Source organism: Anas acuta, chromosome 13 (assembly GCF_963932015.1).
Source record: "Anas acuta chromosome 13, bAnaAcu1.1, whole genome shotgun sequence".
Classification (NCBI taxonomy): Eukaryota; Metazoa; Chordata; class Aves; order Anseriformes; family Anatidae; genus Anas; species Anas acuta.
In genome coordinates this window covers 15,038-32,814 of record NC_088991.1, presented here as the reverse complement: position 1 = coordinate 32,814, position 17,777 = coordinate 15,038, and the positions used below count along the sequence as shown (strand labels likewise).

The 17,777-nt window shown below is 41.6% G+C and overlaps 2 protein-coding genes across 5 annotated transcripts; one reads left to right on the top strand and one right to left on the bottom strand.

Annotated features, from left to right (window-relative positions):
• Positions 1-475: 475 nt before the first annotated feature.
• PSMD10 (proteasome 26S subunit, non-ATPase 10) lies at positions 476-5,588 on the bottom strand. The gene is made up of 5 exons (XM_068696569.1): positions 5,425-5,588; positions 5,226-5,324; positions 3,903-4,049; positions 3,627-3,793; positions 476-2,622 (listed from the first exon to the last, which is right to left on the bottom strand). Exons 1-5 carry the CDS (start codon positions 5,557-5,559, stop codon positions 2,469-2,471), a joined length of 702 nt encoding a protein of 233 aa, XP_068552670.1. The 5' UTR covers positions 5,560-5,588; the 3' UTR covers positions 476-2,468.
• Positions 5,589-5,671: 83 nt separating this feature from the next.
• On the top strand, positions 5,672-17,364 carry LOC137863462 (cysteine protease ATG4A). 4 transcript variants are annotated; one of them, XM_068696563.1, is made up of 13 exons: positions 5,672-5,772; positions 6,849-6,920; positions 7,940-8,011; positions 8,475-8,573; positions 9,362-9,463; positions 10,019-10,091; positions 11,420-11,499; positions 12,038-12,225; positions 12,335-12,413; positions 13,298-13,443; positions 14,496-14,552; positions 15,700-15,811; positions 16,081-17,364. In XM_068696563.1, exons 1-13 carry the CDS (start codon positions 5,763-5,765, stop codon positions 16,143-16,145), a joined length of 1,155 nt encoding a protein of 384 aa, XP_068552664.1. In that variant the 5' UTR covers positions 5,672-5,762; the 3' UTR covers positions 16,146-17,364. The 4 variants fall into 4 exon arrangements, with proteins under 4 accessions (XP_068552664.1, XP_068552663.1, XP_068552667.1 ...); XM_068696562.1 differs by having other exon boundaries at positions 5,683-5,772; positions 6,810-6,920; XM_068696566.1 differs by having other exon boundaries at positions 5,696-5,772; positions 6,820-6,920.
• The last annotated feature ends 413 nt before the right edge of the window (positions 17,365-17,777 follow it).

The window sequence follows — 17,777 nt, the reverse complement described above, 5'->3', positions numbered from 1 at the left end:
AGAACCAACACAGAATTTAACTTCAGCTTTTCTCAATTCAAGTTTTCAGCAGCACCTCCAAAATGTATAAAAAACATCGTTTACTCATTCAAGTTCCTGCTTCAAGGTCTGCACAGCCAGGGGTTATTGTCAAGGCAAGTTTTCCCCACTGCTCTCTGTGCAATGTAACCTGCATTTTGCTTTCTAGGATAGACTTAAAACTACTTGGTAAAGATTATATTTGTTTTTAAATTTCTGTCTTGCTTATCAAAATAAATTGCATTACCTTAATCCCTACAAGTTAAACTCTAAAAACTGTCATCTTCTGTTTCAACATTTCCTTGCAGCTGAAGAACAAACATGTTCTGTTTCCATACTGTGTAATGGATGGCAGGCTTTCAGCTGACTTGCTCTCTTCATCCAAAGTGCAAAAGCTATTTAGGAAATACTGGTTTTATTACCCATAAGTTTAATAAAGCTTTATAACACCAAAGACTGCTGTTTAGGAAATTGTCTTTATTTCACAGAATTTCATCATCAAAATTTGTTCAGAATGGAGAACTCTACTCCACCGGTGCCACAAGATATCTTACCAACATCAGAACAGGAGGTCATGTGTTGAACTTCGTCCTTCCCTCTCAAACATTTCTGTCACAAACGTTAGTTATTATTTTATATTACACAGTAAGAACTCTCAGTTCTATCACTGAATGCTAAAACATTGAATTTAATTCCCATCATACTAAAAAGCAAACAAACAAAACAAAACACAGAATCCCAACCTCCCCCATTCTCCCCCATGTCAATTCAACCAGAGATTACCAGCACAAAAGTAAGAAACAAACGCAGTAGTGACAAGTGCATGGAAGCCTTCAGTGATCTGCATGAAAAAGCTATTTAGAGGATAACTCCACTTCTCCCCTGCCCAAAGAAAACCTTACATGAATACAGTCATCACAGAAGCTGCTAGAATTAAGTTTTTCTAATAACCTACATATAAGGAAGCTCGCTCTCCTTATTCCCATACGCTCTGGAACAATTCTGCAGGAAGTCACCTTACAAGCACACTTTATCCCTTAAATCTTTATCTGAAGCAGAGAGAACAGGAAAATCCTTGAGACTCCTAAAGCAATAACCTTATTCTTTGCTGAAAAAAACAAGCAAACAAAATAAAACACCCCCTAAACATGCTCAGTTTCTTAACTACTTCAAGAAATTTCAACACAACAGCTTGGCAGCACAGTTCCTGACCTCCCAGTAAAAAGAACACTTCTAGTGGAGAGGATTCCAGGGATTAGATCTTTACAGGGGTACTTAGGAGGAGGAGTTTCCATTAACTGCAGTTTTCACAAGCATTCATAACAGCAGGAAAAATCACAGGCAGCTGGTTAAAGAACAGGTGTTACAGTCACCAATGGTGACTGAGGGTGCAGTTGCTGGGGAACTGCTGTAGCTCTTCTCACTCTACAAAATCATGTTACTTTTAACACTGAAATGAAATTTTAACTAACAGTCTGCCAGATCAACCCATGGAAAAACAAACAAACAAACAAACCACAAAGCACAGTGGATTATAAAGTGTCTCAATTTGCGCTGCAGTCACGAACACTTCTCAACTCAGATTCATTGGGTCTACCTTCTAATAACTTAATACCAGGATTTGCTATGAGTAAACAGAGATTAACTCTGGCTTCTGTTATAAAATACTGTCAGTGCTACACAATGCAAGTCAAACAGAACAGAGAGATACACAGAAGGAACAACAGCAAAAAAAAAAAAAAAAAAAAGATTCAAAGCACATCCCAGCAAAGTATCCAGAGCATATAATTATAATTTGCAGAGGTAACTCAAACTGCACATCCATTCTGCAGGCAGCCCAGTGCACTTCATCATATGACTTAGATTTAAAACTAAAAATACATAACAGAGAAGCTTAAAATATTACAAGTTCACTCAGAAAGACTAACAAGGGTAAAAACCAGTACAATTATTGAAGTAACTCAGCAAACTGCATTTGACAAAAGGAAAAGAGCGATTTATAATTATCTGAAGGAAGCAAATCAGTACCAAAAAAAAAAAAAAAGACAAACAAAAAGCCCAAGCACAAATGCTAAGAGAAAAACAAACACTGAACAGGCTTCCAAGACAAAATTGACTTCAAACAGGTAAAGCACTTTTGGTCTTGTTTTTTGAAAGAAATAATCCTAAACTAGATGCTGAAATAGAAGGAATGACCTAACCTATACAGATCATACTGTGAACTGAAAGCAAACTGCAAGTTATCAAAAATACTTTAAAAGCAGTGATCTGTACAATCAACAGAAGTATAAATGACTGTTTTGGCAGTATACTTGAAGCAAACCTAGAGAAACACATTTTATTACCACATGCTGATGCTCATACACGACATCCTAGTTGAACTATGAAAACATGAAGTTTGCAGTCTTAAATACAAGTGCAACAGGAAAGAGTCAAGCTCAAAGTCCTCGCTAGCCTTCCACCATTCTTTTAAGTATGGCTCCCAGGCCACCCTTTGCCACTTTCAGAGGGGTCAGCTCTTCTTTGTTCTCAATGTGAATACTTGCACCGTGAGACACCAGCAGCTTTGCCTCCTCCACTCTCTCTTCATCACAGGCTAAATGACTGCAATAAGAACAAGAAACCCACAGCCACTTTTAAGTAGTCCAAGCTTACAAAGAGCAATAATTATCCTTTCTCAAAATGACAGCATGAATGTCAGAAGGGAGAGAAACCCTAGAACAACAAAACCACATGCAACCAACTACCTAAGCAGACTTCAAAGTCTGCCATCAGGTCACTCTCTTGTCATTAAGCAACTCAAGAGCGTTCCTCCTGCTACTGCCTTCACAAATTTAAGGCACTTCTTTATGTCAGGGTTTACCTTTGCTGGCTGCAGAGCCAAGAAGCGCATAATCCATGGCGAAACTGGAAAATGGTAATCTCTAGCTGAACTTAAAGTGATCAACTGAATTTGTAAAGAGTTACTACAAATGCAGCAAAAGTTTTTTTTTCAGTTTAGCGTATCTTGAGAATAAATTAATGTATTCTACTATAAAACTGGGCTTTATGCATAGGAAAAATATACTGCTTGATCTTATTCAGGGCAAAACACTTCTTGCACTGCAGACAAGGCACAGTTTTGTCACCAACTTCAAAGCAGTTAAGGTTTCACCCGTACAGATTCCAATTACTCTCTAAGGTAATACCAAACACTGGACTGGTTGTACATTAATTACATCTTATTTCCTTAGAGAGGTGAAAAAAGGCTTCCAAAACCAGCTCCTGCTTGGCAGGATGGAGTAAGCCAGCCTGTAAGACCAGTTCCCTCTGACTTTGAAGTTACTAGCATGCTTTGTACCCCCTAGTGGCAACTGAACGCATTCCAGGCAATTAAAAAAGGTTCTACACTTCATAAGCAGATGTAGTAACACAAATTAAAGTGTGTAGGTACAGACACACTTATGCAAAACACTAATTAAAAAGGATTTGAGAATATCATAATTACAGAGATGTGAAGCAAAGGACTGTTCTGAGGCAGCTAGAAGTTTTTAAAAATTTGAACTGGAGTTTCATTTCATAAAGACTATGCTGTCAGCAAAACAAACGTGAAAAAAACGATCACTTACAGAGGCGTATTCCCTTCTGAGTCCTGTATATTAACAGAAGCCTTGTGCCGCAGAAGGATCTGTATCATTTTTAGGTTTCCTTTGGCTGCTGCTCTGTGTAATGGGGTGGATTCAAAGTGGTCTGTTGCATCTGGATCAGCTCCATTCTCTAGAAGCATGATTGCAATCTGAACATGCGGGAAGAAACAGGGGAGCGGGTTGGAAAGAAGAAAAGTTCATCAAATTAAATACCTCTTCCAAGAGTGACACCACCCCCAGTAGCACAGGGAACCCTACCTCCTGCTTGTTTTTGGAGGCTGCATAATGCAGGGGCGTACAGCCGTTCTGATTGACGGCATTTACGTGAGCACCCTTGTCAAGGAGGGCTTTCACTATTTCATCACGGCCTGCTGAAGCGGCAATATGCAAGGGAGTCCAACCAGCCTGCAGGGATAAGAAGAAAAAAAAAAATTATACCCAAGAATTTCAGGGGAAAAAAAAATCACAATGAAAACATAACCCCAATGCAAAGCAAATTACTTGCTAATCAAATTGTGCATGGTGTTATAACTGTAGGGCTAAATATGATTGGTATCACCTCAGGTCTGCTTGTATGTCAGTACTACCTGAGCAGGTAAGTGGCAGAAATCGCTTCTGTTCCCGTTAGGTACGGCACCTTGTGGGGCACCTCACCCCTCCAGACCCAACTGTGTTGCTTTCCAAAGGAGATATTTTGAGAACAAACAGCAGTGGCAGAAAAGGGCATCTGAAAGTTTCTGCAACGTCTTCTATATCCCATTAAACTAGCAGGACAGCGCTTCCTTCTTTAAGGGTGACCTTTAGGATGCTTCACAGCATAAATATTTTCTCCGGGACGGTACCAGACCACATTCTTTGGAAACCAGCAATCACTGAAATTGGGATCTACTCTATAACGCCTTCCCCAGCACTGAGAAGCCTTCAGAGTGAGTCCCTCACAAGGAGGCACAGCATAACACCCTCCTTGCCCCCCCTTCCCCTCAGATCATCCATTCCCCTCAGAGCCCCCATTTTTCCCCTCAGCTCCTGCTTTCACCCCAGCATCCCCCCCTTCCCCTCAGCACCCCTATTTTCCCCTCAGACCCTCCCCTTCACCTCAGACCCCCCTTTCCCCCCTAATTCCTCCTCAGACCCCCCTTTTCCCCTCATACCCCCTAATTCCTCCTCAGACCCCCTTTTTTCCCCTCAGACTCCCCCTTTTCCCCCCTCAGATCCCCCTTTTCCCCCTCAACCCCCCCCAATTCCTCCTCAGACCCCCCTTTTCACCCTCAGACCCCCCTCATTCCTCCTCAGACCCCCTTTTTTCCCCTCAGACCCCCCTTTTCCCCCTCATACCCCCTAATTCCTCCTCAGACCCCCTTTTTTCCCCCCTCAGATCCCCCTTTTCCCCCTCAACCCCCCCCAATTCCTCCTCAGACGCCCCTCATTCCTCCTCAGACCCCCTTTTTTCCCCTCAGACCTTCCTAATTCCTCCTCAGATCCCCCTTTTCCCCCTCAAACCCCCCTAATTCCTCCTCAGACTCCCTTTTCCTCCCTCCGACCCCCCCACCCCCCCGCTTCTCTCCGCCCAGCCCAACTCACGTCGTCCTTCTCGCTGACGGGCACCCCGAGCCCCAGCAGCAGGTCGGCGACAGCGGCGTGCCCGGCCGAGCAGGCCCAGTGCAGCGCGGTGCGGCCGGCCTGTGGGGAGGGAGGGAGCGGGCGGCGGTCAGCCCGCGGCGCCGAGCGGGAGCCGCCGCCGCCTCAGGGGGCGGGGAGAGAGCCCCCGGCCCGCGCTGACCTGGTCGGCCGCCGTGGCCAGGCCCCTGTCGCGCTGCAGCTGGGCGCGCAGCTCGTCCAGGCGCCCGCCGTACGCCATGTTGCACACCGCCACCTCCGACACCGACACCGCGCCCGCCATGGCGCCCGCCGACATCGCCCGCCCGCCTCAGCCCGCGGGGGGTGCTGGGGGCTGTAGGCGGGGAGCGGGGGGGGGAGGCGGGGAGCGGCGCCGCGCTCCTCGGGCGGGGGGACTACAGCTCCCGGCGTGCACCGCGCGGCGGCGGCGCGGGCCTCCGTGTCGGGGCGGGGAGGGGGGGGAAGGAGGAGGGGGAGGAGGAAGATGGTGGCAGCGGGAGGATGGAGTCAGGTGAGGGGCGGCGGGGGGGAAACGGGGCGCCGCTGAGGTGAATGCGGAGGACTGGGGGGAATTGTGGGGGGCTGGGGGGAGCCGAGGGGGCTGGGGGGACTGGGAAGACTGGGAGGGACTGGGCGGGGGGTAAGGGAACTGGGAGGGACTGGGGGAACTGAGGGGAGGCTGGGGGTAACTGGGGAGACTGGGGGGGGACTGGGAGGGACTGGGGGAACTGGAGGAACTGGGGAGAACTAGGAGGGACTGGGGGTCACTGGTGCTGGTTTGTGTGCAAACGGGGCCCCCCCGTGCTCGCCTGGACCCGCTGCCCGTCCCACGTACCCGTTCCTGCACTTGCAGAGCAAGTGATGATCGCCCTTGTTTTCTCTTTCCACTTAGAATTTTTTAGCAGAATTTTAAGGTTTTTGTTTAAAATATAACCATCAAAGGCCTCTTTTGCTCTTCCACCAAATGCTGCTTTAATCATCTTAAAAAAAAAAGTCTTCCTTCAGCACTGTCAGTTATCCCCTGTTACTCGACAGCCAGCAACAGATCTAAGGCTAAATGCCTTTTTTTTTTTTTCCCCTGAAGTGTTTCCAGTCTCTGGCTAGGAAAACAAAACCCAGCCCTGCTAACACTTTTCATGTGCTTCCCATTAAGCACGGGGACGTAATCGCTCTGAGCAGCAGCGTGTGTGCATCTGATCATGGACACAGCAGCCTTGACGCCTGCAGTCCTCCCTTTCCTCATTTCCCTGGGTTATATCTTCCCCTCGCTGCAGGAATCCTGAACTTCTGCTGCCGGCTTCAGCCAGGCTGCTTGTGACCACAGTGTCAGCCATGTTACTCTCTCAGAAGTTGCTGAGGAGCAACATAGAAACCAGCCAAGTCATTGGATAGCTCAGCTGTTAAGGGAAAGTGTAAACACAGCTGGCAGCAGGGTTCAGAAGATCCAAAGGCTGCGAAGCTGCAGTAGCTCAGTCTAAGAACTCAAAGGGGTGTGTGAAAGGAGGAGGGGACGGAATGGGGGTTGAATGTTCCCATATTCCTGTTCAGTTTTATCTAGGTATGAAAACCAGATCACTATTTTGTCAGACTACTTAGAAGAATTTCCTGAAACTGATGAGCCCGTGTGGATTCTAGGAAGGCAACACCACCTAAATGCAGGTATCTGCAAAATTCATCTGTAAAATCTGTACAGCATTCACAGATGCAGCAGCAGCTCCTGATTTCCTTCCATTCCTTAAATGTCTCATGAGGGCAGAAACTATCTGGTCACTTCTCATCTTCAAATGTTTTATAAATTAAATAAACAACAAAACTTTGGGGAAATGTCTGGTATTGCTAACGGTATTTTCCCTTGAGGGGTGCTGTCTGCAGTCTGCTAGCTGCAGTTAAAGTGAGATTTCAAAATAATTAGTAATAATTATAGTAAAACTGGGGCATGTGCTGTATTTTGCTGAAAAGAAACATATTGCCTAACAGTCACTGCAGAGTGATGTATTTATACATCATACACAAATCAGATTTCAGAAATGGGTTTTGTTTCTTGGGGAGGGGACAAGGGCATGGTCCCATGTTAACGTGTCAGAGGCAGTGGCCGTCGATGCAGCCTTGGTATCAGGATGTCCGAGGGTGCCATGTCCAGCTTTGGCTGCCTGAACGGTGCCTTGAAAAGGGCAGTGGGTCTGAGCAGCAGGTCAGATCCTTAAGAAACCTTTGAGAGCCTTTGGGATAATTCTTTAAGCACATTTATTAAAATAAATAAATTAAACTTAATATTATTAATTTTTCTAGAAATGGCATTGTGTTGGATTTGGAGGTAATGCCTAATTCTGTGTTGTTTTGCACGTAGAAATTCTTCACCTTAACTCACTTTACCAGTTCTTTCCTGAGGACATAGTTCTCCATCGTTGTTCCAGTCAAGCTGGACATAGTCATCCCAAACAGCTTTTAAATCTTCATTGCCTAATAATTATTTCATTCTTTAATGAACTTTAATTATAAGTCCACAAAAGCTCTCCGGTTTTAACGGCTAAAAGATATCTTAAATATTAAATGTTTTCTACGTACAAGCTAACAGGAGGTTTCCATGCACTCTGTATACTGACTATGTAGGGAAAGCTAGAATTGTTCTGCTTTAAAAGTTTGTTTTAATGATTTCTTTCCTTTAAAAAATATTCCAGACAAATCTAAGTTATTGTTGGATATAAGTGCTCGTCTGTGGTTTACATATAGAAGAAAGTTTTCGCCTATTGGTGAGTATACTGCAGATTTACTGCATTGTTCTAAATTAAATAGCAAGATAAGTGATGGCATCGTAGGCTGGGAAGATATTTCTAGAGTATTAGAACATTTTGAGCATCATTTTAACTGTTTATGCAAACATGAAGATTATTAAAATCAGTGTTTATTTATGTCTGTATGTAATCAGGTCATCATGTTGTATAGCATGCAGTAAATCGTTTGTGAATGCTGCTTGAAGAATGAAAAGAGTAAGTCAGCTCCACCAGGAATAAATGAATTTTGTTTATTTGTGCAATGCAGAGATTAGAATTAGACCAACAGCATGGAACCAAAGTCTTGCTCTGTGCCTTTTATCTGTAGGACAGTTCATGGAGGCTTCAGCAGCCCTATCTGTTTTCTAGCACTCTGAAATGTCCTCTGTGGTGCTGCACCCAGTTGAAAGCCTGCACTGATTGTGATGAACTTTCCTAACAGGAGGCACGGGTCCTTCGTCGGACGCTGGCTGGGGATGTATGCTGCGATGCGGGCAGATGATGCTGGCCCAAGCACTGATCTGCAGACACTTAGGGAGAGGTGAGTGCTGGTCCTGAGGGAACTTCGGTATTGTCTGCAGACGCTTCTTCGTAAGTACTCCATTAAAAGCACAAACCCTGAATTTATTAGTGAGACTTTCTTTGATGCCCTGGTAACAGTTCCTAATGAATCAATTCATATTCAGCTGGGTGAAATCATCCCAGCCTGAAGCAGAGAAATAGGCATAGAAGGAGAACAAATGGGGAATCCTGTCGCCATTATTTTATAAACCTTTTAGTGTAACACCCAAGTTGAGGCCAAGGGAAAACCTGCCACCGTGGGACAGCGCTCTTACCCTTCTCTTCACTACTCGCTTGTCAGCAGCACGAGGTCCAAACCCCCCTGGTGCAAGCTCTTAAGCATGCATGTCACATCCCAGGATGCTGCCAGTGGAGTGTTTGGACTTTCTGTATGGATCTTATGTTGTTATTTAATGGGTGCTTAGAAATCCAACAAGGTCTAAACACAGCCTGTACTTTTAAATAATCTTGGAAGCTCATAGATACTGGAATGGCTATCAACACGCAGCATGATCCGTCAGAATATGTTTCCAGTTGATGTTTTTGTTTTATTTTCCCTGTTTTTACAATCTAGCCTATGATGATAAAGGGCAGCTTGATAATAAATAACAAGCTTGGAATTCTAGGAGCTCTACACAAAATGTAAATATTTGAGATGAATTGAAATGTCTTTTAACATCTCATTATAAAGCTTTCTGCTGTCTAGACATTTGATCAGTGTAATGAAAACGTCACCATTTTTTATTCTATATCAATTTTTCCTTTCAGATTGGCAATGGGAAAAACACAAAAAACAACCAGAAGAATATCACAGAATCCTACGATGCTTTCTCGACAGGAAGGATTGCTGTTATTCAATCCACCAGATGGGTAAGAACAAACATAAACTTTCAGGTTTTTTCCACTGAAATTTCTACTGTGTTGAATCACTAATTTGCGGTATGTTAATTCATAATTTTAAAAAGTGGGTGTGAAGACAATGTGTATGCTTATATAAAAATAAAAACATATGCAGATGGGCGCAAAGACTAGTAGTACAGAAACATTCCCTGAGACCTAAATAAAGCCATGTACTAGAATCTAGCTCTTGATAAACTGTGCAAGCCTTGGGTACCAGAGTCAGTAATGTTAGAATAGACAGTCTTGTAGCTTATCGCTGTAATTTGTAATAAAGGGCACTAACATTTGTTAACTTGTAATTCTCATTATAGTTTAGAAGCCTTTTGTTTATTAAAGAAACTGGCACTCCCTAACTTTTGAAAAGAGCATAGATTGAGAAAATAATTGTTATTGCTAAATACAGATTGCAGTTACTCTAGAATGTTTGACAGTCACGGTATTTACTGTATATTGTTCCCACATTCTTTATGGTCTCATTTTTCTTTGATTTTGTGTACGTGTGTCTTTTTTTCACTATAAAAACAGCACAGATGGGTGTTGGAGAGGGGAAGTCAATTGGAGAATGGTTTGGACCAAATACAGTTGCTCAAGTACTAAAGTAAGTGAGATCATACCAGTCTCATTCAGAACGTACTCCCCTGGGGCAGCCAAGACAAGGCCCAGGCAGAGTTTTGAAGGCTGCATCTCCCCCTGTCCCACAGTCAGGAATGTACTTGCCATCTCTTTACAAGTGCAGCATGGAATGTCATGCCACAGCTGGGTGTGCAGGTACTGAGTTGGGAATGGGTGACCTCTAAATTTTAATAAAGGAAGAGCCTGAGGAGAAGAAACTGCAGGAAAGTCTCCTGCTATGCCGTCTGCATGCCCTCACCAGTCACACCACAGATGTATATTCCTTTCTGCACAGTGGCACAGCTCTGGCAGGTCGAGAGTGCCACCGTGTAGGTCGGAGTGGTGGTGTGAAACATCAGAGAGAAGCCATCTCGGCTGAGGAGGGAACTGAGCTGCAATCCCTCCCTTTCTGAGCAGCAGTTCTGCCAGCAAGGCTACTGGATAAAGATGGGCAGCTCCTCATAGTCTGGGAGCCACACTGAAAGGAACTGAGGCTGCTCAGTTCTCCAGGGGTACGTGGAGGTGTCTTACCTCAGGCAGGGGCTACGCTACAGGTCCTGCGAGCTCAGCAGCAAGTCTTTGACACCCTGGAACAGGCACATGATCTGAAGAGGGAGGGGAGCTGAAGCATGCCCTGGACTCCAGATCTTTCATGGCCAAGTTTTTCATGGTGAAACGCTCACCCCCATTTCTTTCTGGCTTATTTGAAACAGCTAATTCTGCCAGTGCAGCTTAAGAGTGTAGCTCCCTTCCCCAAAGGTTTGGATTTTGCAGAAGTGGACATAAAACTGTGTGCTGCTGTCTCCCACTGAAGTTTTGGTGCCCCAAACCCTTAGCTGATTTAGCTTTTAATGCCCCATTTCTGCTGTGCACGCAGGCTCAGACAGAAGTAATTCCACTGAATTCAGTGGAATTTCTTAAGCAAAAAGTAATCTGCAAAACTGGCATAGGAATTTTTTTCTTTTCCAGATGAGAAAAGACACAATTGGGCAAGAACCCATTGCAGAGACTGTCGAGTGCAATAAAAAGTAGTAAACTTGATGTAGTTGAACTGTTACTGTCACTGCACTTAGCAGTAAGACAAAACAGTTTGCACATGGTGCAGCGCATATGTTTTTCCTGGTACCACTCAGTACCTATTTTTCTACAGATATTAAACATTTAATGTTTAAAGTTTTCTTTTTCTTACATGGAGACTTTAAAAAATGCAGAAAGGATGTTTTTTCTTAAGAAGAAAAAAAAAATGGTTCTGAGTGTAAAGCTACCCTTTTGATCCAACTAGTTTATATTAATTAGTACCTTAATGTTTTCTAGGAAGCTTGCTTTATTTGATGAATGGAATTCATTAGCAGTTTATGTATCTATGGACAATACGGTGGTCATTGAAGACATCAGTAAGTGACACCTCATCAGTTTTCTGGTAACAGGTTCTGATTTGACTCCATTTGCCAGCATGTATCTAAACATGAACAAATACTTGGGGGGCCATGGCTTTGTCTTGCAAGGGTAAGAAGAGGGAAGAAGGACATACAAACTCAGTTGTGTTTTTTTGATCCCTGATGCCAACTTCGTGCTCACATCACTGGATGTGAAGAGCTCCTTGAAGAATTTCTACTGTCCTCATTTCTGCCATTTCATTTCTCTGGCGTTTTATAGGCAAAGCTTGACAGTATTAATAACATTAATAGTACATGTCACTGCAGTCTTAAATTGTCATCCCCCGATCATTTATCTAACGTCTCACTTGGACGTGCCAGCACATACTGTCTGCTAGAATTACTTCTACTAAATAGCTGTAATTGCCATGCCCTGCTCGTTTTGTCTTGGGTGCCCTATAAAGATCCCTGGCAAACTAGCTTAATTCACTACTGAGAGGAAGATCTGCTTTGTGTTCCTCTGTGCGTTGACTGATTTCTAGTTTTATTCCCGCAGAAAAAATGTGCCGGTCCCCTCCTCAGAGCAGCAGCGCGTCCCACAGCAGTGCACATTTGCACAGAAGTGCTCTTGGCCGAAGCAAGAACGCAGGAGGACTCTGCACAGGCTGGCAACCCCTCTTGCTTATTATACCTCTACGACTAGGGATAAATCACATAAATCCCGTATATATTGATGCATTTAAAGTAAGGTTTTCTTTCAATTCATTGCTCGTTACTGTCAAATAAGTTTGGGTATCTGTGATGTCAGTAAAGAAATGAATTACAATTTCCTTTATTCCTTTTGAACTCCTAGGAATGCTTTAAGATGCCACAGTCTTTGGGAGCATTAGGAGGGAAACCAAATAATGCCTATTATTTCATAGGATTTTTAGGTAAGGAAAAAAGAAACTTATTCCAAATGTGCAGATGATCAAAAGAGAACATTTTTTGAAGGGGAAATAGTAAGGAGTCTAAGCGTGAACCTCTAGAAGTAAAGAAAGATGAGAATAGAATAAAATAAATGAAGAAGCATATCTAAAAGAGTTTAGAAACAGTATGAGATGATCCTTAACAGGAGCAGAAAGTTAACAGCAAAGCTAGGTGTAAAAATAAGTGATGACATCAACAAGAGCAACATACTAAGAATAGCTGATAGCATTTGACAAGTGTATTGGTCAAATGTCACTTTTATTTTCTTGTATTTCAAAACTGTTTCTGATGGCAGTATCTTTTTCACCTTTTGCATACCTTCTGTTATTAAGTATTGCTCTAATTAATTTAAAATGCATTCCTTCAGATTTCACCCCACTTTGGGCCAAAATTTTGCAACCCTATTTTGTCCTTTTGTAAAACCTAACCTGTTTTAGTTAGGCTTTTTTGTTCCAATTTCTGAATGAATGCCTAATGGGATTACAGATTGCATCTGTGAACATCCTGTACCTTTTAATCTGTCAAATGTTAGTGTTTACAACACTTGAGATTTTTTTAAAAAAAAAAAAAAAAAGTACTGGATCTCACATGGAAAAATAAAAGTATGTGACAAAGATAGAACATAACCAACCAAAAAATTACAGTAATAGGTCACAATAGGAAGTTATACTAAATACCCTGTGGGAAACGTTGTGTCTAAACCTTCCGATTCTCTTAAAGAATCCCTAGCTGGAAAGTCTAGATTATACTGACTGCGATGGCAATCTGATTTCTATTTTACAGTTCTGGACCAAGTGCTTATTAATGTCACTTGCTTATTTTTAACATACGGCTTTTACCCATCCAGGCAATGAGCTGATCTATCTGGACCCTCACACCACTCAAAGCTTTGTAGATTCAGAAGAAAATGGCACGGTTGACGATGAGAGTTTCCACTGCCAGGAAGCCCCACATAGAATGAAGATCATGAATTTGGACCCTTCAGTAGCTTTAGTAAGTGTCAGGAAATCTTGAATGCATATACTTTATCTCAAAGTAATGTCTCTCTACATTGGTAAGGGCAGCAATGCATCTCCTTGAACAGAACCAAGATCACAAAGCTGTCTTCTGTGATCAACACATAGTAGTTTGTACATAACTACATGGAGAGTCTTAGGGCAAGTGGGGAGCTGTCTGTACTGTAGGGAGCTCGCTTTGTTTTCTTTACTGAGCAGCTTTTACTTCTTTCAAGAGGCATTATAATGGTCAGAGCAAGGAACTGAAACAGGTTTACGTGTTTTATTCTATCACTACTTTATGTTTGGTCACCTCTAGACAAGTTACTTAAACTTACTTTATATCATAAGTTAAAAATGTTTAAGTGGAATTATTGTATTTCACCCCAAATTACAAATACAAATGTATTATTTGTAATTCACCCAAAATGTCATGGGGGTACTGTGGTATTTGAAAAAATTGGATCTGATTCCATTCCAGTATCCTGTGATTGGGTGATTGGCAGTTGTCACCAGTGGGATGTGTTTCTAAAGCTTTAAACAATCTGTAAAGATACCAGTATCTGTCATTCATTCACATACCTGTTTTTTAATGCTGCTGCTTTTTAGAAAGTTTTTTATTTGTTTGTTTGTTTTTTTAATACTTAGCTATGTAACTGTGCAAAATTTGGCATGATGCAACGAGACAGACAAAATCATAATGAAGAGCAAATATTTTCAGTATAGATACCAGAATGGAGATGTTCCTTAGGTGGTCCATCATCTACAAGGTTTCAGCTTCTGCTGATACCTGGACTGTAGGAACTGGGTGGCGCTCTGTGGAGGAGCACACAGGAGCTGCTGCTATTTTTTGGTTGACTATTTCGTTAGGGGTTTGCAGGGCCTTGTTCTCCCCGTGGGTTCTCTCCCTAGAGCTGCCACATATTTGGAGTCTTATATCTACTGATCGTACAGGGCATTACTGTATCGGAGGTCAAACCGCCTTACCTGCTGGTACCACATACCTACCATCTGCAAAGGTAAAACTCTGTGTTTGTTTTTTCCCCTAAGGGCTTCTTTTGCAAAGAAGAATGTGATTTTGATAGCTGGTGTAGTCTTGTACAACAGGTAAGAGTGGGAACTTAGCATCTCGATTTGTTCTTTATAAAGTCTGGTTTTTATTGTCTGTTTTTTGTAAAATTTTCCTTTGCATTTTCCTTTGTATACAAATTGTATGAGCCATAGAGAAGAATGCATTAAAGCATCAGGGTAAGGCAATACTACTGAATTGCTAATTGGAAATTGTTCAGCACTTTACCAGCCACAAACCCTGCCAGTTGGGAAATGGGTGTAAACATACACGCTTGAAGGTGTTACTGGGTGACACTTGCTTTTAACTTCTAATTCTCACTAAATGACTAAGGTTTAACTGCCATATTGTAGTGATGTATCAATGATTTGCTTCCTGATCCTTTTTTATTGTTTGACATAATAGATTGCGTGTTCTAATTATGACTGTTAGTCCCTGCTATCTTAAAGATCTGATTCTGTAAGTGCTGCAGGCCTCTAGCTCCTGCTGATCTAGGGAGAACAGAAGGTGCTGGCTGCCACAGGAAACAGACTTGAGGATGTTTCTGCATGCAGCTGTTAAACTAAGCACCAGACGTCTGAATGTAAAGTACCATCAACCTCTAAATGCATTTATTTAAAAAAAAAAAATCAGCTAAGGAAAAAAGTTTGTAAATAACTGAAATACAGGACAGAAGATAACTTCTCTTTGAAGAGGAATAGCGTTTGGCTTCAGGAACACCTTTTTTCCTGACCAAAACCTGTCCTTCAAAATCTGATGCGTTTTTTTTTTTTTTCCCCCTTTGGAGGAGCTGATAGATCTGTCTTTTGTGCTATTGATCAGCAGAAAACTTGAGGAGAGTTCTATGCAAGCAACTTTCTTTTAAAAAGCAGAAAATATTGTACATTCCTAGTGTGCTTGCTACATGTAAACAAAATTATAGGTTTGCAGATATCAAAGCTGATATCAAAAGATGATAAGACTGATAATTTGTAGTACAGTTCAAGAGATCTGTCTTCCAGATGTGTTTTAACTAGGGATGTATTACAGAGACCATGGTGCTTGGATTTCACAGTATGTCTGTATAAAGACTTTTTTTTCCTGATGGACATGCGTAATTAAAAAACACTTTCAATTAAGCAGACACGTTTTGTGTTTGAAGCGTCTCCCGAGCCAGCTTTTAAAATGAAAGCATTCTGTCCTCAGGAGCTTCTAAAGCAGCAGAGTCTACGGATGTTTGAGCTGGTCCAGAAGCACCCGCCACACTGGCCTCCTTTCATACCTCCAACAAAACCAGAAGTGACAACCACAGGAGCAGGTAAGGCATCGATTAAAAGCCTAATTGTGCAATGTTATGTTCCTCGTTAGCAAATAAAAGAATAATCACAGGTAGAATAACTATCCTTTGTGAGTGTCAAGCAATATATAGCAGGCATGTATCCAAACAAGCCATACAATTGCTAGCACAGATTTTTTTTTTCACTCTTACAAAGTACTTTTCTGGAATGCATCTTTCAAAGTTTTTTTTTAAGTGAACAAAATCAGGCATGTTTTTAGAAGCATTTTTTTCTTTATCTTTTTTTACAGAACTCATTGAATCTACTGACAAGCTATTTGAATTGGAAGAAGAATTTGAAATCCTGAGTGTGTGAAGGAAACTGTGGTGACTCTTCTGAGTGTTGAATATATCGGTAATATTATTGCATTGACTTAAACAGCCATGTTAGCCCCGAAGTGCCTGAAATTATGGATAACAGAGCACAGAAATCTAGTAGCATCCAAAACTCCAAGGGCAGTTTAACACACAAGCTTCCCCGGATGGAAAGGCAGTAAGAGCTCTTGTGATAAGATGCTTAAAGGGAATCTCTTTTTAACGTACCTTACCTGGAGACAAACGGGCCTTTGAGATTAAGGCAAAAATACATGTATCACTGGGCACCATGTTTGGAGAAAGGGATAACCCAAATGGATATTTCTTGCTCTCATATAATAATGCAATAGTTTAGTTCTTCAAGCAAAACAGTCTTCAGTTAAGGAGGATGTTTACTTCTGTTCCCTCCTGTGGGCTGCGTCATAGGAAAAATACATTGTCTTGTTTAAAAGATCGACTGGATCAGGAGAAAATTGTTTCCTTGTTAAATATTTTAACATGTATTTGAGCAACCAGACCTTATTACAAAAATGTTTCTGTAAAAGGAACTATGTCTAATGTATACATTTTGCAATAGCCTTCCTGTTTCTGGGAGACCTCAAGAGGAACAGGAGACTCAATAGTTGATACAGATCACAACCACTGTTATAGTTATGGTATATTTCACCTTGACCTTAAAATTCAAATGATTAAAACTTAGGTTATTTCTTTCCGAGTTAAAACGAGTCAAAGGTGGTTTAACTGTACCTTATTTATTTTAGAATAGATTTACACAAGTTTCTCTGTTACAGCACTTTATCTGTGCATCTAATAAATTTCTTAAGCTTTTCTTAGGTTGTATGCTGCTATGTTTGGTTAATTTGTGTGCACTAAATATAAACCAGGTTATCTTAAAACTTAATATAGAAGCGTACACAGATTACTGAATTGTTGCTTTTTGACTTCTTGCCTTTTGAAATCTGTTTTGGTAGAAGTGCCTTAACCCTACAGGTTTATCAGAACAGCCTGGGCAGTTTTATTTCTAAGGCAGAGAATCTCTCTCTAGCAGCCATAAGAAAAACAGTTCAGAATAAAGAAAGGCAAAGATTTTTAATCCATGCTGAAGTTCCTTTTCACTACCAGACAGTCCCCCTTGTGGTCATTTTGTCATGCTAGTGTAATGAACATGAACTGCAGACTTTCATCTTCACCAATAAATGACAACATAGAGAAATACTGAATATTGTCTCCTCTCACTTGCACCTCTCCATCAGGGCCACTGTTTTTTCAAACAAAAGAGTTAACGAGATCCTATTGCATCTTGTTTAATGTTTATTAACTACAGTTTGGAAACCACAAACGTAGAAAAAAAATATCATTTCCTTATTTTATTAAAACATATATAAAACATATAAAAAACATATATAATATATATATATAACACATACTGTGTTGTAAAGCACACAATTCCCTACCAATGACAACAAAAAAATCATCTAATTGAGCATGCAGTTTTCATTAACCTGTTTTTTTGTTTCTTTTTTTTTTTACAAATACCCAACAACACATACACGTGTTGTGTTGTGTTTTTTTCCATCATTTCTCACTGAAGCAATACCCATCCCGTATCAGATCTGTGTCATTACTCTAATTT

What these genes read in the sequence shown, in the direction of transcription:
- LOC137863462 (XM_068696562.1), top strand. An exon ending in AAGAAAGTTTTCGCCTATTG is followed by an intron (nt 8,012 to 8,474) that starts GTGAGTATACTG and finishes CTTTCCTAACAG; the next exon opens with GAGGCACGGGTCCTTCGTCG. An exon ending in TTATTCAATCCACCAGATGG is followed by an intron (nt 9,464 to 10,018) that starts GTAAGAACAAAC and finishes CTATAAAAACAG; the next exon opens with CACAGATGGGTGTTGGAGAG.
- PSMD10 (XM_068696569.1), bottom strand. Translation starts at nt 5,559, where the DNA reads ATGTCGGCGGGCGCCATGGCGGGCGCGGTGTCGGTGTCGGAGGTGGCG. An exon ending in CCGTCAGCGAGAAGGACGAC is followed by an intron (nt 4,050 to 5,225) that starts GTGAGTTGGGCT and finishes TTATCCCTGCAG; the next exon opens with GCTGGTTGGACTCCCTTGCA. An exon ending in CCTCCAAAAACAAGCAGGAG is followed by an intron (nt 3,794 to 3,902) that starts GTAGGGTTCCCT and finishes CCGCATGTTCAG; the next exon opens with ATTGCAATCATGCTTCTAGA.